This window comes from Bos indicus x Bos taurus, chromosome 19, assembly GCF_003369695.1.
Source record: "Bos indicus x Bos taurus breed Angus x Brahman F1 hybrid chromosome 19, Bos_hybrid_MaternalHap_v2.0, whole genome shotgun sequence".
Classification (NCBI taxonomy): Eukaryota; Metazoa; Chordata; class Mammalia; order Artiodactyla; family Bovidae; genus Bos; species Bos indicus x Bos taurus.
In genome coordinates, this window is record NC_040094.1 from 15,042,765 (window position 1) to 15,064,843 (window position 22,079).

Genomic DNA, 22,079 nt, shown 5'->3' on the forward strand with positions numbered 1-22,079 from the left:
AAGGACAGGTAAGCCTGGCGTGCTGTAGTCCATGGGGTTGCAAAGAGTCAGACACGACTGAGCGATTGAACAACAACAATATATCTGCCCACTCCACCCATGCCTGGCTCTGGAGGGAGGCTTGCTCAGTAAGGTACAGATTACTGCCCAGATATGTCTGTCCAGCAGGGGGCAGGAGTGTGCAGGGGCCCACATTTTGATAAAAAAACAAAACCTCCTCCACAGTCCTAGAGGTGTGCAGCTTGAAGACCCTCCTTGGCCCGCTGTGCAATGATCTGAGAGAGGTCAGATGCTCATTCTCTTAACTAGAGCAGAGAGGCAATAAAATACTGCAACTCAGCCAGTCTGTGAAGTGAGTGTGTCTTATCTGGCAGCACAGGGCTGGTGGCAATGGAAGGACCATGGACTGGAAGGAGGAAGTAATGAGTTGAAGGCTGGTGGTTAGAGTAGGTGCTGCCATCTTTCTGTTCTGGAGGACGGGGCCTCCGTGGTTCTGTACTGTGTCTATAACCTGAGGTCTCTTTAGAACTGGGGCCAGTGCTGCCAAGATCAGGTCCCTGGTACCCATCCTCCGTTGGCTCCCTGGGTGGGATTCTGGGGCAGGTAGCTGAAGCAGGGTAGGGCTGGGGATGGGAGGATGAGGGGAAAGATACTCCCAACTTCTTTCTTGGAGTTGCCAAGGTTCCTTTGATTTGACCTCATTTTTGGGGGGGCTTCCCTGGTGGTTGCGATGGTAAAGCGCCTGTCTGCAATGTGGGAGACCTGGGTTCGATCCCTGGGTTGGGAAGATCCTCTGGAGAAGGAAATGGCAGCCCACTCCAGTAGTCTTGCCTGGAGAATCTTGCCTGGTAGGCTACAGTCCCTGGGGTCACAAAGAGTCGGACACGACTGAGTGACTCCACTTTCTTTCACTTTTTTCTGGGAAATGGTGGGGGGAGGGCTAGAACAAGCTGAAGACGGAAGCTCAGAAAAAAGATCTCTTTTTTAGGCAGATACGGGAAAAGACACCTGGAGAGCCTTTCCTGAGATGGAGAGGGTTCCATAAGCAGGTTCACGGGAGGGGGAAGTGCTCCATGGAGATAGCGCAGAGGCCTCAACAATTGCCTACTCAGAGCTTTAGCTGATACCGTTATCAGAAACCTAAAAGGTGAGCAGAGAAGGGAACGGGAATAAGCCCCCTCCTGGCTCACCTGGGTGGGGCTGGGAAGGAGGGGTCCTCTGATCACTCAGAACAGCACTATCTCTAACTCCCCAGGGGCTCGGCTTCTCCTCCAGGCTCTGTCTCGCTTAACACCCTGATCTGTTTCCTAACTTTCCCATAAGGTCTCAGACTCCAAGGGAGCCCCATGGATTTGCTGTCTTCTCCCCAAGCCCATCGCCACTGCTCTTTTCAGGAAGTCTCTGCCTAGAAAAGCAAATGATGCCGTCTGGAGTGGATGACATTGGAGGACCTGGTTCTGCAACCAGCCTATTGTTTTCGAGTCGTCCTGAGGAGCCCTTTAAGAAATACACATTCCTCGGCCCCACCCAAGACATAATGAGTCAGACCCTTTGGAGGTGAGGCCCAGGAATTTTATTTTCAACACAGGATGTGCCCCTAATGTGCCTCAGTTTCAGGATGGAAAGCCAGTGATGTCATCTGAGCTCTCACGGAGTGTGACTCTTGGCTTTCCCATCTGTTTTCTGGGCACTGGTTTCTGCTTAAGAAGCATGTTATCCAGTCCAATAGGTGAGTAGGGAATGATGAATTGGCACTGCTGGGGGGTCTGTTATCACATTCTCCTTGGGCCTCTGCAGTCACCAAGCAGGGCCCACATACTCAATAGGATGTGCGTGCTAAGTCGCTTCAGTTGTGTCTGATTCTTTGCAACCCTATGGACTGCAGCCCACCACCAGGCTCCTCTGTCCAGGGGATTCTCCAGGCAAGAATACTGGAGTGTGTTGCCATGCCCTCCTCCAGGGGATCTTCCCAACCCAGGGATCGAACCCTTGTCTCATGTCTCTTGCATTGGCAGGCAGGCTCTTTACCACTAGCGCCACCTGGGAAGCCCTATTCAACAGGACAGGAGTTGGCTATTTATTGCCCAACAACTTGTCTCTTGATTTACTGGCCTGTGGTGCAGAGAACAGAACAAGCTTGGACTCCATAACCGATTCTTCATTCTGACACTCCCTGGGGTAGGACTGCTGTGTCTCAACCATGTTTGCTGGTGACCTTCACCATACTTCATGCTTTCCCCACCACAAGTACACACATACACACACACGCACACACCCATCTAAGGTCAGTGCACTCTGATATTGGCTGTCTGCAATTGGAGAATAAGATTATTATAAGAAGATAGAGAATTATAGGGGAGAAAAATTAGGAGCAAAATGAAAAAAACTGTGTAACAGCTCCAGGGAAAATTTTAATTCAGATAGTGCCTAAGAAAATATAGAACTGTGTGTGTCAGCCAAAGCTGGAGTGAAGAAAGAAGGTAAATGGGACAGTTTGGTATAGTTTTGGTTGTAGGAATAGAGATGAGGTATCTTATCCATGGGCCTTTTAATCAAATCTCCTAGAAGTCAAGCAAGCTGGTTTCAGCCATAATGGCCCCATGAAAAGGCAGCAAATTTAAAATACCTTTTTAAATTTTGTGAGTCTTCTAAAGGTTCCTTTTATAAAACTAAGTGGGGAAGGTGTCAGTTTCCCAGCAGCTGAGGACAGAGAGGGGGCCAAATGTACTCATTCAATAAACTCAGGTGACTCCTATGGGCTTGGCTCTGTTTTGCCCTCAAGGAGCACAAAAGTCCATCCCTTCAGAAGTGATCTGAGGCTAGATAAGGTTTAGGAAGAATGGACAGAGGAGCGAAAAAGGCAGGAACAAATAAAAAAGTGGTTCATGTGGGCACTGGACACAGGGAGGCCACAAAGACAGCGGGTGATCCCGAGGGTAGAAGAAAGACGGGAAATGTACCTCCCATAGCTATCCCCAAGACCTCTCATGGGTGCTCCCTGGATCACAGGGAAGACTTGGCCTGAGCTGTCAACACAAGGCTGAAAATACACTGAATACGCATCAATGTCATTACTCTGAGAGCAGCATCCACAGGCACACCCATGGCAGCCTTCTTGCACTGAAATGGCCCATCTGTGATGGATGGGGACAGACTGGCTGTGGAAGGTGAGCCCCCAGGGCTAGAAGGACCTGACGCCTCGCTCCATCTTCAGGCCTGGGCATAAACAATCTATTTCTCTTTAAACCTGCCAAGGCTCAGAGATGCTATGACAGTTTCACACAGAGTTCCTTCTCAGTATGTTTCACCACCTGCCAAAGAGGTCTCATTTGACCATACAGAATTCCCCATTAAGAAGGAAGCCCATGGACTTCCCAGGTGGTCCAGGAGTTAAGACTGTGCACTTCCACTGCAGGGGGTACAGGCTCAATCCCTAGTTGGGGAACTAAGATCCCACGTGCCATGCCATGGGGGCATGTCCAAAATAAGATCAATCAATTAATAAATCTTATATTTTTTTAAAAAAGAAGGGAACCCCTCATGTCTTACTCCACCTCAAACAACACAAAGGAACATCAACACAACCCAACCTCCTGGAAAACCCACCACACACTCAGGGATAGGAATGAACACTGGACAAAAATAGAAGCTATAGTATTATACATATTCATACTTTATCAATGTACAAGCGTGTCTAAATACCCAGTCATTGGATTGCCCCAACAACCCATTTTACAGATGTGAAGACTGACCCTCATAAAGATGCAATAATTTGACCCAAGATGCACAGCTGGTGAGCTATGACCCAGATTCAACTCCATTCCCTAATTTCTTCTAAGTTTAGGCTGAACAATCCAAATCATGAGGAGAGAGATAAGGAACGAAATGAGTTGAATCAAATCTACAAGGGGTGGATGAGTTGGAAGAATATCTTCTTTACTGTTGTTTTTTTTTTTTAAATCAGGTTGACTCATTTCCCAAAGCACTCCTCCCTGCCCCCAAGTTTTCTGACCAAGGACAGAGCTTACTTTGTGCAATGGCCATGACTCCAGAGAGGGGGGTCATGATGAGGTTTTGAGATTGCTGGGGATTGTGGTGGGACAGGCTGTGGATATTCGTCAGGGTGCTGACAGGGGGCAAACCTCCTCCCGAGACTGAGATCTGCTGGAGAGAAAAAACAGGAGCGGCATGAGTGGAACCCAGGAAAGAGCAGTGTCCAAAATGACACCGCTTAGCAATTCCTCGGCACAGCTAAATCACTGATACATTCATGCATTCATTCAGTAACAAGTATTAAGCACCAACTGAGGGACAGGCACTGTTCTAGATACAGAGGAGAAAAAGGTAAGTAATATTGACCATAATCCCTTCCCTCATGTGCATTTTTGTTGACTTCCTTTGAATCACTAGCCTGTCTTAGAGATTCTTCAGCCCACGTGTATGATATGATTGTCCCTGGTTCATGCTGGAAATGGTTCTAGAAACAGACTCACAGATTTAGAGAATGAGCTTATGGTTGTCAGGAGGGGAGGAGGCTGGGAAGGGACAGTTACGGAGTTGGGGGTGGACATGTACACACTGCTATATTTAAAATGGATAACCAACAAAGTCCTACTGTATAGCACAGGGATCTCTGCTCAATGTTATAGGTCAATCTGGGTGGGGGCGGAGTTTGGGGGAGAATGGATACATGGATATGTATGGCTGAGCCCCTTTGCTGTCCCCCTGAAACTGTTACAACATTGTTAACTGGCTGTACTCCAGTGTAAAAGAAAAAAGTTTAAAAAATTAAAAAAGGAAAGAAAGTATCCTCTGTTCTGCTCTATGCTATCTGTATTATTGGTGCTAAAAATATGTGATTGCTACAAATAATAACTGGAGAAATGCCCTGGGATTCCCTAGTGTAGCAGATTAGGGCCCAGGTCTAGAGCCCAGAGTACAAGGAAGCTTTCACTGAGTACAGGATCTGGGAAACACTACTCATGGATTAACTCACAAACCTCACTATACCCATGAGGCACATGCCTCTGCCATTCCCATTTCACAAACTAAAAAACAGGCTCAGAGTAGACATGCATAATACCTGAGAACCAACAACCAACAACCGAATAAATGATACCTCTGGTATTCCAACCTAGGTCTGTTTGACTCTAAAATTCAAGTTCTTACTTTTTATAGAGGGCTCTTCCCCTGCAATTATTACTAAGGTCTGTCTGGGGGAGATTAGTCATTATCCAATATTGGGCTTCTCTGCTTTTCCCAAATCTCTACTATACATTAAAAACAAACACCCCTCCCCCCCCCTTTTTTTTCTTTCAAGGAGCTACTATCATAATGACAAAGCTACTAAATAAGGCTTGGTCCCAGGTACCCCCACTCTGTTTCATCATTATATTTTAATGACAGATTAGTAAGAGAAAGCTACTGAGTTCTGTGTATTTTATCCAAGGCCACTCTGATTCCTTTTATTAAGGACTGAATCCTTTCATTTATTCCTAATAGTGTCTTTTCCTTAATGACTGTCATTTTCCCAAGTGTATATATAATGGCATTACAAGCATATAATGCTAAAAAGGTCTCTCCTCCTTGCTAGCGTCATATTGCATGGCTTAGAACTTTCTGAATAGTATTAACCAGTCACAGATGTAATACCAGTAACAATGTAATAGACATGCTTAATTTGATTCTATGTTATCAGAAACACTTCCACTATTTCCCCATGAATTATAAGCTTTCAGTTTTACACACACATACACACAACACACACACACACACAACATACCTTTATTCATGATTAAGTACCTTACTTTTTTGTGGTTTTAAAATAATTTTAAAGATTATTACTAAGAAAGGACTGTTCCCCTCTCACTCTGAACTAACCCAGACATTCTTCATGGCACCAGGAATGCTCACAGGTGGCTTAGGGTTGGGATACATACATCAGATGTTTGAGTTGCCTTTTCCTTGTGACCCAGAGCTCCTCAGATTAGAGCTCTCAGACCAGTACCCCTGGAAGACACTATCTCCTGCTTGCCCTTCTGATCAATCCCATAGCTTCCAAAGTGAAGTTGAAAAAGAAAGAAAGAAAAAAAAAAACCCCAAACAGGTTTGTTTGTGTTTTAAAAATGAGCATCACAGTTGTGAGTTAGGGGTCACATGACCAAGAAGGAATTCTGACCACATCAAACAAGAGAGAACCAGCTTGTTTGCCAGACTTGTTTTTCAAAATGTCAGAGTCATTAAAAAAAGAAAAAAATCAGTGACCTGCCTTCAGACTCTCTCGAGTAATGCAGTCCTTTGCAGAAAGTCAATGGAGTGACAGTAATCTCTACCATTTCAATGTTTGATTTCAATGGTGAAAGAGAAAAGTGGGTGCCGATAATAAAAACAAAACGTGTATGGCTTTAGTGTTGCTTTTCTTTAAATCATTCACGTAAAGCAGAATTTTCTTTTCAATTGGAGGATACTTGCTTTGCTATGTCATGTTGCTTTCTGAACAACAGTGTGATTTCAACAGTGTGATTCAGCTGTAAGTGCTCATATAGCCCCTCCTCCTTGAGCCTCTCTGCCCCGCCCCCCGCTTTAACGTTTCTAAAGTGCTTTCACTGATTGTCCTCAATAGATAAGGACACATGTAGGAAGGCATTATGATGATTGCCCTGTTTTATAGATTAAGAAGGGCTTCCCGTGTGGCTCAGTCTGTAAAGAATCTGCCTGCAATGCAGGAGACCAGGGTTCAGCCTCTGGGTTGGGAAGATCCCCTGAGAAGGGAATAGCAACCCACTCCAGTATTCTTGCCTGGAGAATCCCATGGACAGAGGTGCCTGGCAGGCTACGGTCCATGGTGTGGCAAGAGTTGGACACAACTGAGTAACTAAACCACTGCCACAGAATAAGTAAACTGAGCCTCAGAAGAGTCGAGAGAGTAGCTCTGTGTCACCTGACTAGTAAGTAAGGAAGCCAGAATTCAAACCCAGTTTTGCTGCACCCCAAATTCCATCTCCTTCCTATTTGGGGGGTCACCTTGGTCAAGTTCCTTCCTACTCTAAAATGCAACCACTGGGACTTCCTTGATGGTCCAGTGGTTAAAACTTCACCTTCCAATGCAGGGGTTGCAGGTTCCATCCCTGGTCAGGGGACTAAGATCCCAGATGCCTCGATGCCAAAAAAAAAAAAGATAAGGTAACCAATTCAATAAAGACTTTAAAAATGATCCACATCAAAAAAAGAGAGAGAAAAAATGAATGTCATTTAAAAAATGACATAAAAAAATGAATAAAACGCAACCATCACCTTTGCCTCCAGGACTGATGGAAGACAGGGAGCTGCCAAGAGTATCAGTCTCCATCCTCACAGGGTAATCTGGAGAGTTTGGATGGTATCAGCGTTGCCTTCTGCAGGCCTTTGCTATGCGCTCCACATGCCTACTGCCTATGAGGGTGATGCTGTTACCCCTCCTTTGCAGACAAGGGAATGGAAGTTTGAAGAAATTAAGAAATGTGCGCAAGTGGTACAGTGGCCATGAACGGCGGGCGATCTGCCTCTAGGGCTGAGCTTTTCACCATGGGGGTCTGTTGCTTTGATGCCGTGAGAGTATCTGGCGTGTGCTTTTCTAAAACACAAGGTTCAACACTCACAGACGGCAACCTGAAAGCTGGCCAGCTCTTTGTGGACGTGTGCCACTCGGGAATGGGATGGGGTCCCTGGAGTGCAAAAAGAAAGCTCAGATGCGTTACCCTCGTTTCCAAAACCGATCCCTGGGGGATGATTTCAAATGGACATTCTACTTGAAGTCAGCACACAGAGACTGTCATTCCCTGGCTGGGGCTCACCCCCAAAACAGCAGAATTACAGGCAATCCTCGCCCCACCCCGGTGACGCAGGCATTGTTATCCCCCATTTTCCAGATGAGGAAACTGAAATTAGGCAATGTCCATCCTTCCACTGATAAACAACAACAGCCCAAGACGTGGGCACACTGGTTCCCTCGCCGGTGTTATTTTTAACCATCCTCTCCACTTCTGTCTTTGGTGGATCAAGATCTGCGATGGGCTCGTTACCTATTAACCGAAAACAGAATTTGGGCACCCAGTGATAGTGACATAACATACGAGCCCGGGTGTTGGAAACTAGTGAAAAGCTGGTCGCTGCAAACAAGCTTCCAGGTGTTTGCTAACATTGAGGTGTGCTGTCCTGGTCAATCATCAATCCAATAACAGACTGCCCATTAGGGCGCTGTCGAGCAGAAGAGGAAGAAAAGAGCGTGCCCTGAGGCTGCCTGTGGAGCGCCCCAGCCTGGGCGAGGCCGTTTGCTTCTCAGGAGGAAGGCAAGAAGGGCTCACAGGGAAACACCAAGGACCTTCAAGCAACAGGAGAGGTCTCCCTCCATATGTCCTCCACGGGGGAGCCATGATCTCTTCCTCAAGGCTCCCCTCCTCCTCCGGGGAAGTCTGGGCAATCCTTGGGTCTCACGAGGCAGCCAAAGAAGAAGCTTAAGGGATGAGGGATGGGCAAGGGGGCTGCAAAATGCCTCCCACGGGAGCATCTTTTGTCTCCTGTTGCAGAGCCCATGACCAGGAAGCCATCGGCTCAGGTCCCCAGACTAGAGTTGGCATCCACCTCGGAAACTACACTTTGTTTTTCCTCCAGGGAGCTGGGGACTCAATCACCTGTGACTCACCATTCCTGTGTTGCCTACACAGCGCACACGTCAAGGTCTAAAATGGCCTCAGCTCCCTGCCCCGCCCCCCCACCTGCCTCTGGGTCAGACGCCTTGAGGGTGCAGGGCTCCACCTCGGCTCGGAAGCCAGGAATCCGCAGCTCCTCCCTCCCCTGAAACACAGAGCATGACCTGAAGAATCAAGTTTTCCACATCCTACCCTTCCCAGTGTCGCCACGCTCGTGTTGTCTCGGAAGCCACCCTCCCAAGGGTGTGCTGGTGTTGCTTGCAGCTTAGAACCTTGAAAATTCAGCATCAACTACTCTATTCCTCACCGGGGTGCTCAGCTGACATCTGAGAGGGTAGGCTGTGGTTACTGGTAGAGAAAACGTCATTGAGGGGGAAACAATACTGATATTCACCTAAGAACCACCATGCTGTCATTCACTGAATATTTACCGTCCCAAACACAGTGCTGAGTACCTCTCGTGTTATCATATTTGTTCCGCCAACAACCCTAGTGTTATTACCCACGTTTTATAGACGAGAAAGAAAGAGCTTAGAACCTGGCCAAGGCTACACCGCAATTAAGTGCCAGAGCTGGGATTGGAACCCGGTCATTGCAAACTTCAAAGTCGGTGTTCCCCACTTCCCCCCCAGACTCCACCCTCCGCAATAAGCCCCACCCCACACACCGTTCTGTGCTATGATCCTCACGGGTGCCCAGTGGCCTTCAAAACCCCAGGGCCGGAAGCTTCACCACCTCCTGCCACCCACTCAATCCTGACTTCCCTCACCCTACTAGGCAGCATCAGGGGAGTGCTGAAGAGAAAGGGGAGGGGAGTTTCAAAATGAGGTGCTCCCTGGGTTAAAAAATCTGGCTTTGGAGGCCCTGGGTTGGTTGAGGGGGGGTGGGGATGAACGAACATTTTTATCAACTTAAATGTCACTGGCAGCCCCAAAACAAACAGGGTCCCACCCGGCTTGCTCCTTTATGAGGCATTCAATCAATAAAATGAGAGCAGGGCTCTGTCAGATTTATTGGCTGGGTTCAAACCGAACACCTCTTCCACCCGCCGGAGGCTGGGTCACCGGCTCTACCTTTCCGTTCCAACTCTGGACGGCCCCCGTTTTCCCCGGTGGGGCTACAATGGTTCATTGTTTCAGGCAGGCCTTGTGAGAAGTTGTGTTTGTTTTGCCTCTTATCTTATCAGCTCCAGAGTTACAATGGCCCAGGTGTACTCACCATTTTACCATCAGGTGAGAGGAGATTGTGGCCTGGGTCCAGGCTGGCTGGAGAGACTTGCTGTAAAACCGACTGGCTAGTCACCATGGCGCTGTTGCCATGGTGACTGATTGTTGAGGAGGAAGTGACCTCATTGCTTGCCTGCTGGCTGTAGCGCACTCCTGCAAAACAAGGCAGACCCAACAGTGGGATATTAGTGCCACCTGAGCCCCCGGGATCACTTGTTTTCTAGGGGAGCTGACAAGCGGGGAAAACACTGCCCTCTTTCCCCTGTCTTTCTGTGAGACATATCAGCTGTCTTTCTCTAGGGCAGAGGTTGCTCGGCCTCTGCTTGAAGTCTGGAATGGAAGCTCCATGAGGGCAGAGTGTTTTTATTTCTGTGTTGTTTTGCTCCTTGCTGTATTCTCTTGGTTGGTGTTGTTTAATTGCTAGGTCATGTTTGATTCTTTTGCGACTTCACGGACTATAGCCTGCCGGGCTCCTCTCTCTGTGGGATTTTCCAAGCAAGTATACTGGAGTAGGTGGCCCTTTTCTTCTCCAGGGGACCTTCCCAATCCAAGGATTGAACCTGTGTCTCCTGCATTGGCAGACAGATTCCTTACCACTGAGCCACCTGGGAAGCCCCTTCCCTTGGTAGCCACATGATAAATATGTCAAATGAATGAACAAACAGATGGATGGATTCTACTTCTTGTTGCTTCTACATAGTGCTTTTAGGTTTTAGGGGCTTTCCCATCCCAGCTGGAGTATTTCTTTTGCTCTTCAAAATACCTTTTAGAAATGTTTCCCTGGCATTGCTTGGCTAGGTAGGGCTGCAGAGTATGAACTGACAGGTTTTACAGAGAGGCATTGGCCCAGTGACCCTTGAAAGTGAAAGTGGCTCCGTCATGTCCAACTCTTTGTGACTCCATGGACTGTAGTCCATGGTATTCTCCAGGCCAGAATACTTGAGTGGGTAGCCTTTTCCCTTCTCCAGGGTATCTTCCCAACCTAGGGATCGAACCCAGGTCTCCTGCATTGCGGCAGATTCCTTACCAGCTGAGCTACAAGGGAAGCCCAAGAATACTGGAATGGGTAGCCTATCCCTTCTCCAGTGGTTCTTCCCGACCCAGGAATAGACCTGGGGTCTCCTGCATTGCAGGTGGATTCTTTACCAACTGAGCTATCAGGGAAGCCATGACCCTTGTAAGGGCCACAACAAAATGCATCGTTCTGTGTACCACCATTCTGGCCAAGGCCCAGTGACCGATGGGACAACAGCAGAGCACGATGGGGCCAGGGCTGTAGCTAGGACGCTTTGGTCCTGGAACTCACATTCCTTCAGTGGGGTCCCCTCTGGCTGACTTCCAGGGCCCAGGGGAAGGTGTGTCTGCCCGGAGGTGGGGCAGGCAGCACCCATAGGCAGGAAGTGAATGCCTAGCAGACCACTGCTGTTTGGTCTGCCAGGGAGGGGAGAAGCAAGCATGTGTACAGCCTCGCGGCTCTGACTCTCCCTCTCCTCAGGAAAGGGACAGTGCTGGGCGACTGGAGGAAGCTGAAGGCAGAAGAGAACCGGGAGCCAGTGTACAGAGTTCAAGTCCTGTTTGATGTGCCCATGAAACAGCCAGAGACAAAGCTGAGGGGGTAGCCAGGCCATCCTGCCCTAAGCTCAAAGCTGAGAAAGACCACGTTCTTATTTTCTGCCTTGGATTTGACAGGTTTAGGGGACCCTGTTCCTACCTGCAAGAGACAGAGAACAAATGCCTAAGGAATCCTTTGGCACGGAGGGCCAAATTCTCCTTCATTTCTCCTTCCGCCCAGTTCCCCAGGATGAAACATCACTGCATCAAGCGTCCAAGTTCTGTTGGCCCGCTCACCCCTGCCCTGCCTCCAGCCCCCAGGGGAGCACCCCCACCCCCACCTGCTCGAGGAGGCTACAAAAGCTCCCCTGGGAGCCAGGCAGGGCTGCCATAACCAGTAGCCCGTAATTAACCAAGACAGAGCTTGCCAAGAGGAGACCCAAGCCAGTTTTCCTTGGATTGTTCGAAGGACGTTCCCCAGGGCTGAAATGACCTAGAGCTTAAGAAGGGTGGGGAGAAAACAAACACACGCTGGAGCAGGAGTCTAACCTTCAAGAGCAGCTTGTCAGACTACAAAGTGGTCTGATGCGTGTTCTGTGTGTGCGCTTCTGTTGCTTGTTTCCTTTGATGCAAGGGGCTGCTGATGGGGGTGGTGTCGGAGGCAGGACAACACTGGAATTCAGTCGTTACAGGGCTGGGGCACTATATTTTAGGGGGAACAGGGGCCACAACGTTCAAAGGAATAAAGGAAGACTTCCACGTCTCCAAACCAACATCGCCTGCCCAGTCCTGTCTGTCTTCCTCTGTACCTATCTGCAGTTCCTAGGTCTCATTGCCACTACCCTCTACTCCATCCCACTGGGTTTAAATTAGGTCCTTTTGCTCTGCTCATATTTGCCCCTGGGTTCCCAGGAGGATGCTTACCTAGGAGAAGAGAGATCTGAAACTTTGTGAGCTCAGTAGGCAGCTGGGTCCACCGGAAAAGGGGAGAGGCAGAAAGAAGGGTTTTCTAACGAGGAGAGCTAATGGGAAGATTGTGTGCTCTGGAGCGGGACAAACTTGGATTTCAATCCTAACTTTGCTCTTAACGAAGAGCAAAGATGTGTGATCTTGGGGAAATCACTTCTCTCTCTGTGGTTCAGTTTCCTCTTGTAAAATGAAGAGATCGCTTCCTTAATATGGCTAGTCTGGATCAGAAATAACATCTAGGAAACTCCTCGTAGAAAGTCAAATAAATCGCACCCACGGCTTGGGATCCTACAGGAAGGGAGCTGGTGTAGGGATGGACTCAAAGATATTTGTCCTATGACTCCAGAATTCTGGACAATGGAGGGTAGATTCTAAGTCCTGAATGGAATTACTTCCCACGGAGAATCATTCCCAAAGAATCTGGCTCTGCTGCAACCACTGATGCTTCATCCTGGAAGCAACTTGGGAGGGAGACCTGGCCCCTGCCCTCTTGTTCTTTCCTTTCAGAGAAAATGGACTTCACCCTGCTTTTCTGCCACTTCCTCTGACTCCCTGACCAGCTATTTACCTCCCCAAGATGCTCTGCTCCTGAGAGTGTAGTGATAACGCTGGGAGTCAGGTGAGTTTTCACCTCCCAGCTTGTCCCCATCATCGATTTGGTCTCAAGTCAAACAGACGCTAGCTTTCCCCTATTTAATTTGGCTGAAGGAAGAGGGCCAGTCCTCAGACGATCAAATATGGGTCACTGGGAGACTTCTCCCCTACCCCCAGGCTACATAATTATTTATTTAAAAATAATTAACCAAAGGTATCCACAGGAAACAAAAGCCTGCTTTACATGGGAGCCTGGCAGGAGGGAGGCGAGAGCCGTTTGTTAGTATAGCCAAGGCTGCAGCGCCTTGCAGTTCTTGTTTTCTCCCCTAGCAGAACCTCATTATGGGAGAAATGTAACAGGGAGATGCTCTCGAAAGGCAAATGGTCCTAGACCTCTGCACCCTCCTTGAAGGACCTCTGGTTAAGAGACAGTGTCTGGCTGGGGACTAGGGGATCTCTGTTTTGAGCTCAGCTCTGCCATCAGTGTATTGGGTGAGCTCCAGCCCCCCTTCAGCTCTCAGTCAGAGGACTGCCTGCTTTGGTCGGGGGTGGGGGGGCGGGGAGGAGGAGCTTTTACCACTGCAAAGTGGGGTGGGAAGCAAGTGATTTTTTTTTCAAGTATCACAATGTTTATTGATGGATACAAGTATATAAAATCAGAGCATGAACATGACCTGATAAATTAAGCAGACTTAATACCACTTGCTGCTACTGCTGCTGCTAAGTCGCTTCAGTCGTGTCCGACTCTGTGCGACCCCATAGACGGTGGCCCACCAGGCTCCCCGGTCCCTGGGATTCTCCAGGCAAGAACACTGGAGTGGGTTGCCATTTCCTTCTCTAATGCATGAAAGTGAAAAGTGAAAGTGAAGTCGCTCAGTCGTGTCCGACTCTTTGCAACCCCATGGTCTGCAGCCTACCAGGCTCCTCTGTCCATGGGATTTTCCAGGCAAGAGTACTGGAGTGGGGTGCCATTGCCTTCTCCATAATACCACTTACTAAGAGTGAAAGTGTTAGTTGCTCAGTTGTGTCAGACTCTCTGCAACCCCACAGACTGTAGCCCGCCGCCAGGCTCTTCTGTCCATGGGACTCTCCAGACAAGAGTACTGGAGTGGGTTGCCATTTCCTTCTCCAGGGGATCTTGCCGGCCTAAGGATTGAACCTGGGTCTTCTGCATTGAAGGCAGATTCTTTACCGTCTAAGCCACCAGGAAACCCACAGCTAAGAGGGACCAGTTCAAAGTCTCACCGTTTCTTTCACACCTACAAAGACCACTTTAAGGGCATTTATTATGATCTCTCAAAACTGATCAGTTCTGTGCAAGGAAACCATGTTTCTTTTAAAAAGACCTGCGCACTTGCCCAGGCTCAAGGATATTAATATGTCGCACATAAAGCCCATTACTAGAGGTAGAAATACCTCTACCAATACTGGTGCTGGTGGTGGACCCCAGAGGAGGGCATGGCACCCCACCCCAGTGTTCTTGCCTGGAGAACCCCATGGACAGAGGAGCCTGGCAGGCTGCTGTCTATGGAGTCGCAGAGTCAGACATGACTGACTAAGCACAGCACAGTGGTAAAGAACCCACCTGCCAACCCAGGAAACATAAGAGACCGGGGTTCGATACCTGAGTTGGCAAGATCCCCTGGAGGAGGGCATGGCAACCCACCAGTATTCTTGCCTGGAGAACCCCATGGACAGGGAAGTCTGGTGGGCTACAGTCCCTAGGGTTGCAAAGAATCAGACGTGACTAAAGCACCTTAGCACACATGTGCACTTGCCCAGGCTCATGGATATTAAAATCGAGCACATAAAGCCCATTACTAGATGTAGAAATACAGGCAATATACTATTACAGCAACAAACATCAATTACAGTTAAGAATTTTTCTGTAACAGCCAAATGGATAATTAAATATTGCAACAACCTGCTCCAGGCGCACCTGTAACCTTTCCTGCTGATGCTTCTCTCACCAAGAATTTGGCAATCACTCAGGCTCCTGAGAGGGAGGCCGTAATGGGCCAGCCGCCTTAAAAGAGGATGCCAAGGTGAAGGGTAATATCACAAGGTCTCTGCCCCCGGCAAGACCAGCCATGTGTTCTTCTTAGAGGATGGAGAGGCCAGGTCCTTGTGTATTTCACAAACTCAGAAGAGGGCTTGAAAGGAGAACCGAAGCAGAATAGGCTCTGGTGCCAGGTGACCCGGGTTTAGATCCTGATTCTACCACATAAGAGCTGTGTGACCTTGGGGGAATTACTTAACCTCTCTGATCTTTGGTTTCTTTATTGTTAACGGTTTCCATCTCTTCAGTCACTGGGGAAAAGACTGGATGTGTTAACAGGTGTGAAATTACCCAGATCATGTTTGGCATATAACAGTTACTTGAGACACATCTGTTTCTCCTGAGGGGGGATGGTCTTTGTCTAAAAGGCATTTTTAGGAAGATTGAATTTACAGAACTCAGAATCCTGTGCCAGGCACCATGGCAGGAAGCCTGGAAGAAGTGGAATGGCATCTTCCCTTCTCTGAAAATGAACATATGACACTCTGGTTTAACAGTGGCTGGCTAAAGGTGCCAGGCAGATAGCCACAGAGCTCCCACAGGAGCAATGAGAAGGCCAGAGAGTGGCCACGTATTTCCCACTCAATTCCTGGTTTCAATTCAGTTAATTGTCCACATCCCTATCACTGGCCCTAAGAACCACAGCAAGTGTGTCCAGCAGCAAAAAGCTGGTATCTAGAGACATCCCTGAGGCCTTGGTGAGGAGGTGTCAACTCTCGCCTGTTTCCAGTCCTCAGCATCATGGGAGATGATGCTGTTTCTGAATTGCCAACAGCATGTGGGACAGAGACAAATCACTTGGTTTCTATCCAGTATGGCTGCAAGCTTGTGGTTTCAGAAGCCAGCCTCTCTCCATGCCCTGCATTCCTGCACCCACACCCATCTCCAGGGCACTCTTCACATTGCTGCACGTCGGGATTTCTTTCTAGAACAAAACTGCACCATCGCACTGCCCTGTTTGGACACTTAACACAGCTCTTCACTCCCTCCTGGAAAAGCCCCTACGCCTGAGACTGGCAGAATTGGGCCATTACGACTCCGTTCTGCCTTATTTGTGTCGTCTGTCACCACATCCCAGACAGTCATGTCAGAACCCTGCCATCTGCTGCCTCCGTGCCTTTGCTTATGCTGTTCCCTGTGTCTGGAATGCTCTTCCCTTCTTCTCCATGTCCCATCCTTTAAGCAGGCTAAATGTCACCTCTTCTGTGAAGCTCTTCTAGATTCATCCAGTAGTTATCTGTTCTATCCTTTGTATTCTACATGCAGTAGTGACTGACAGCAGAGGCTGGTCACCTGCACAGAAATGCTTGGATGATATGTCTCCTTCTCTGTCTCTCTTAAAGGAAGAGATGACTTTTTACTCATTCGTGCATCCTCAGAACCTAGCAGAGCAGCTGATGTGTGAATATTTACTGAATGAGAGAATAAGCCCTTAGGTGCTTTGAGCATCCCAGCCCCAGAACATGGGAGCATCCCTTCCGGCAGAAGGACAAAATACAGTCAGTGCTGTGCTAATATTGATACTAAAAGTGTGGATTGGGGGAATTCCCTGGCAGTCCAGTGGTTAGGATGCTGTGATTTCACTATCCAGGGCGTGGGTTCAGTCCTTGATTGGGGAACTAAGATCTCGCAAGCTTTGTGGCAAGGCCAAATTAAACAAAAGTGTGGATTGACTCTGGGCTTCCCTGGTGGCTCAGATGGTAAAGAATCTGCCTGCAATGCAGGAGACCCAGGTTCAATCCCTGGGTTGGGAAGATTCCCTGGAGAAGGAAATGGCAACCCACTCCAGTGTTCTTGCCTGGAGAATCCCATGGACAGAGGAGCCTGGTGGCAGACTACAGTCCATGGGGTCGCTAAGGGTCGGACACGACTGAGCAACTAACACACACACAAGGATGGGCTTCAATTCGATTGATGTATTAGGGAATAACTTGAGTGTAACATCCATTTCAGAAATCTGCATCCAGCTGAATGGAGCCACAATAGAAAAACACTACAGTTTTTTTAAAAGCTTTTTTTTTTTTTTTTAAATTAAAGTATCATTGATTTACAGTGTTCTGTTAATTTCTGCTGTACAGCAAAGTGACTTAATTATATACATATATATATTCTTTTCTATATTATTTTCCATTCTGGGTTATCCCAGGATATTGAATAGAGTTCCCTGTGTTAAACAGTAGGGCCTGGTTTATCCATTCACATAGGAATACACTAAATGCACGCGTGCACACACACACACACACACACTCTCACACCCTTCAAACATATCAATTCACTGTATGTGCCATAGCCACATCCATCCACATCATTTGAAGTTACAACTTTCCTTCCGATTTCAGATAAGTCTCTGCCCACCACCTCAATAATTCACCAGCTTCGCCGCTTCCGACACCCACTTCAATAGGCAAACTTCAGAACTTTCTCAAGGTAAAGTGCCATATTTATTGTTGCACAGCGTTTATGTATTTCCTAAGCATTTAACAGGTGTAAAACTGCTAATGTTTTTTTATTAGACTCTTATCTTTTTTAAAAGGTGTCACTGACGAAGTTTTTGAGTGTTGTGCCCTTAACCCCATTTTTTTTCCCATAAGCACTGCAAATTTTATTGTGTGACCTTGCAAAGCACGGTGGTTTTTACGATGGCTATGTCGGGTTCTAGAAAACTGAATGCGGCCCTATCTTCAAAGATGGATGCAACCGCCTGTCAGGAGGACCCTGGGGAGGAGCTGCCTAGGGTGTAATTAACCACAGGAACTTTCCATACCAGTGCTTCAGGAGCTCAGAACTACCCCCCGCAGAGCTCTCGACAAGTTTCAAAAAACAGTTTAGGAGTTTGGGATTAACATATACGCACTACTAAATACAAACGAGATAAGCAACAAGGACCTACTGAATAGTGCAGGGAACTATACCCAATATTTTGTAATAAACTATAGGGGAGAACCTGAAAAAGAATCTATGTATGTATTACTGAATCACTTTGCTGTACACCTGAAACTAATCAAAATTGTAAATTAACTATAATTTTTTTTTTGTCTGTCCCATGTACCCTTTGTTTACAAAGTCCTTCCACAATTCATTTTTCATCCCATCAACTCTATGAGGAAGAAAGTAGACAGGACTTGTCTAGACTGGATACATAAAGCTGAGTCTTGTGGCTCCAGAGAGCCAGGGCACCACGCTCCTCGGGATGAGCTAGGGCAAAGTGCCGTCTTTCTCTACTCTTGACCCCCCATCTTCTGACTCATGTAGTCCACTCAACAGGAGGATCTAACCTGACCATCTCCTCCCATTTGTCAAAACTTTGTTCTTTATACTTCAGTTTTTCTGTGTGTGTGCGTGCGTGTGTGTGCAGTCACTCAGTCTTGTTCAACTATTTGTGACCCCATGGACTGTAGCCCGCCAGGGTCCTCTGTCCATGGGACTTTCCAGGCAAGAATACTGGAATGGGTTGCCATTTCCTCCTCCAGGGGAATCTTCCTGACCCGGGGATCAAATTTGTGTATCCTGCAGCTTCTGCACTGGCATGTAGGGTTTTTTTTTGTTTTTTTTTTTTTTTACCACTGAGCCACTTGGGAATCTCACTTCAATTTTTTTAAATGGTGAAAAAAAGACCAGTTGAGACCCCAATTCCATAGTTCTAGAAATCAACTGGGCACCAGTGTACAGCCACTTTAAACTCATACTCTGCCTCTCTGCTTTGACTTTCTGATGATTCCTGGCCCGTTAATTTCTGGGCTTCAACATTTTTGTCTATAACCTGGGCATGCAGATCTCCCTTCCTCAGAAGCCAGAATGATAAATGAATAAAACGAAGTTAGAAAAAAATATATAAAGTTAGGAAAGCTCTAGGTTTTCCTGGAAAAGAAAATGCTGGGCAAACAGAAGAGCAGTGTCAGTTTAGAAAGTATGACCAGAATTGCTCTTTTATAGAAAGAAGCAAAGAGGTGGGGTCTCCTGGGCAGTGAGAGAGGCTCAGCTTGACCCCATGTGGCCTTTGACCCCGAATCCTGGGGGTCCCTTTCACTGGGGTCTGTGAGCTGCACCCAGAATCCGGTGGGATGCCTTTCACCCTTGACATTTCCAAGCCAATCACCCATCCCTGATAATGCAGGAATGTTCCTCTGGCTGGTGGACCTCTGCCAGCTCAAGGGCTCGTCCCAGCCACCAACAGAGTAAACATTACTCAACCGACCAGGGCCCTGTCACACACATTCTTCCCCTGTGTTCCTAACCTCACGCAGAGCACAGCCCGGCCCTGTCGGGTCTGGAAATGGGAATCGAAAAATCAGGCAGGAGCGAGAGTGCAGAGGAGAAAGAGCTTCCAGAAAGGAAACAACCACGTCCATCAATTATAAGCAGACAGAGCTGTCTTCCCTGTGAAGTCAAAACACACTGGGCTGGCGGGGGTGGTGGCTGCGACAGAAAGGAATTAAGCCAGTCTTGATGGGTCCAGTACCGCATCCTTATAAGTCCTCTCCTCCTTTTCCTAAAGAGGAGCCACTTTTTAATTTTTAGTTGCCGCCTGTGGGATCTTGAGTTGAGGCACGTGAACTCAGTAGCGGCATGTGGGATCTGGTTCCCTGACCAGGGATCAAACCCTGGTCCCCTGCATTGGGACCTCAGTCGTAGCCACTGGACCACCAGGGAAGTCCCGAGGAGTTCCCTTTCTTGAGGAGAGAGGCAGAGACACAAATTATTCAGACTGGTGAACTTATAAGACACTCATTTGGGGATGAAAGAATGCGAACAATTCCCCCGGCTTGAAATTGAGAACTCAAAACTTGAAAACTTTCCAAGAGGCTGGCATTGCTGCCTCAGTTTCCTCGCTGGCCACACAGGACCATCGCCGGTTCTTATTAACATTTTCTTCTCTCCGAGGATACAGATGGATGTTTGCCAAAGATTAAAAATCTGAAAGCCTGGGAGTAAAAATCTGAGGCAAGATGAAAGCAATTTAAACACGGGGCTGGCTTCAATTCCAGATCTCTTTCTCCCCGAGGTGGCTTAGTTAGGAGTCCAATTCAAAAGAGGAGAAACACAGACAGGCCTGCGGGGACGGTAAACATTCTTGAACTCAAGGAGTAAAAGTTGAGTGATACTTCAGGGAAGCCCACAAACTGGTTTTCTTATAAAAATCAAAGCAAACGTAACCAAGGAAAGAAAAAGGCTTCTATCAAAAGCATCTTGGCTGAGAAAAGAAGCACATGTGCATGCACCTGAGAAATGGCTCAGGTAGGGAGGTGGACAGGGCGCCAGCAGCTCCGCCTGTCCTCCGCACAAAGCCCAGCTTGGCCACCACGCCTGCTCCTTAGCAGAGAGAGGGTTTCTGCTGGCAAACGCCAGAGGGTTTGCAGGGAGCACGCCAGCCTGGAGATGCAATTGCAGGTGGAAGCCACCCGGGTTAACCCTCAAGAAGCTGAGAGGTCTTCACACCTGTAAGTGTTTTACACGGTCTGCTTCTCAGTGGGTTCCAGATGCCCACTGGACAGAGTGGAAAGCCAAGGTTCAAAGAGGAAGAAGTCATTTTCACCACCTCTTACCTAGGGTCTCCCAGCAAAGAAGAGCTATTCTAAAGCTGACCTCTCTCCTTTCCTGAAAGCCCCACATTGACCCCAGATACACACTGACCTCAGAATGAACCTCGGGGCTTCCCAGGTGGCGCTAGCGGTAAAGAACCTGCCTGCTAATGCAGGAGACATAAGAGACACGGGTTCGAATCCTAGGTCAGGATGATCCCCTGGAGGAGGGCATGGAAACCCACTCCGGTATTCTTGCCTGGAGACTCCCATGGACAGAGAAGCCTAGCAGACTACAGTCCACGGGGTCGCAAAGAGTCAGACACAACTGAAGTGACTTGGCATACACACACATGCTGAGCCTCCCATGATAATGCACAAATAGTTTGAAATGACTTTGTCTCTTTTCTTGTTTCTTGGCTGCATCTCTCACTGGAACATAAGCCCGATGAGTGCAGGACCTTGTCTGTCTTCTCCACAATCTCCTTCCTCAGAACCTTGCACAGACTATGCTCTGCCCTCGATAAGAGGACATGAGGAATGAATGCATGACCTGCCCTTCAACCTGACCAAGCAGTGGAGAAGTGACGACAGTATCACTGATCCTCTGAATCTCTTGAGTTTTCTGAGGTTGATGAGACACATGTATTTTTAAGGAGGAAGAAGGGGGACTGAGAGAGATGGAGAGAGAGAGATTAAAATACAATCAAAATGAAGAGAGAGCATTGATGCATTTCAGCAACTTCACCTTGGAAGGTGCAAAATGCGGGTGCCTAGGAGTAAGTATGACACAGCAGCTCTTTCTTTTCCCACCGGAGACCCCAGATAGTGCTTTATCTAGAGTGGAAAGAGCCAGTGGGATGCCTGTGGGGAGCCTACCCATTCCCCACTTCCTTTTTTTAAAAAAAGCTTTTTATTTTATATTGGAGTATGGCCAATTAACAGGGTTGTGACAGTCTCGGGTGGACAGTGAATGGAATCAGTCATACATATATGTGTATCCATCTCCCCCAGACTCCCTCTCATCCAGGCTGCCACATAACATTAAGCAGCTCCTGGTGCTAGACAGTAGGTTATCCATTTCAGATATAGCAGTGTGCCCATGTTTATTCTGACCTCCTTAACTATCCCTCCCTCTCCCATCCTTCCCATCCTTCCCTACCTCTTGAGGCCTAAGCATATACAAGGGGCCTTTAACAGCGTGGGAATAGGCACCTCCATTAACACGAGCTGACCATTTCTAAAGGGTTTAGGCTGCTGGCAGGAACCCCAAATTTAGTCTTGCCATGTTAGAATGCAGTTTTAGGCCCCTTGGGTTAATTCGGGGGTCAGGAGGATCAATTACTGGGGATTTACCATGGCAACCTGGGTAACTCAAACGGCTTTTTATCCAGAGGAGTCTAAGGTGAAACTAAGAAGGGTTAACGATGGACATCGTTAGGCCTAAAGGCTGTGGGGGCAGACAGAGGCCTGC

The 22,079-nt window shown here is 47.9% G+C and overlaps 1 protein-coding gene across 4 annotated transcripts in view; it reads right to left on the minus strand.

Annotated features, from left to right (window-relative positions):
* The window catches only part of HNF1B (HNF1 homeobox B), a 61,801-nt gene that overhangs the window by 14,044 nt on the left and 25,678 nt on the right, over positions 1 to 22,079 (minus strand). For 2 of the 4 annotated variants that reach the window (XM_027517563.1, XM_027517560.1), the window contains exons 5-6: positions 9,906 to 10,066; positions 4,029 to 4,161 (exon numbers count right to left, since the gene is read on the minus strand). In XM_027517563.1, the coding sequence (XP_027373364.1) occupies positions 4,029 to 4,161; positions 9,906 to 10,066 (294 nt within the window). Of the gene's footprint in view, positions 1 to 4,028; positions 4,165 to 9,905; positions 10,067 to 22,079 lie in introns of all 4 variants that reach the window. The other 2 variants (XM_027517561.1, XM_027517559.1) reach the window with 1 other exon arrangement.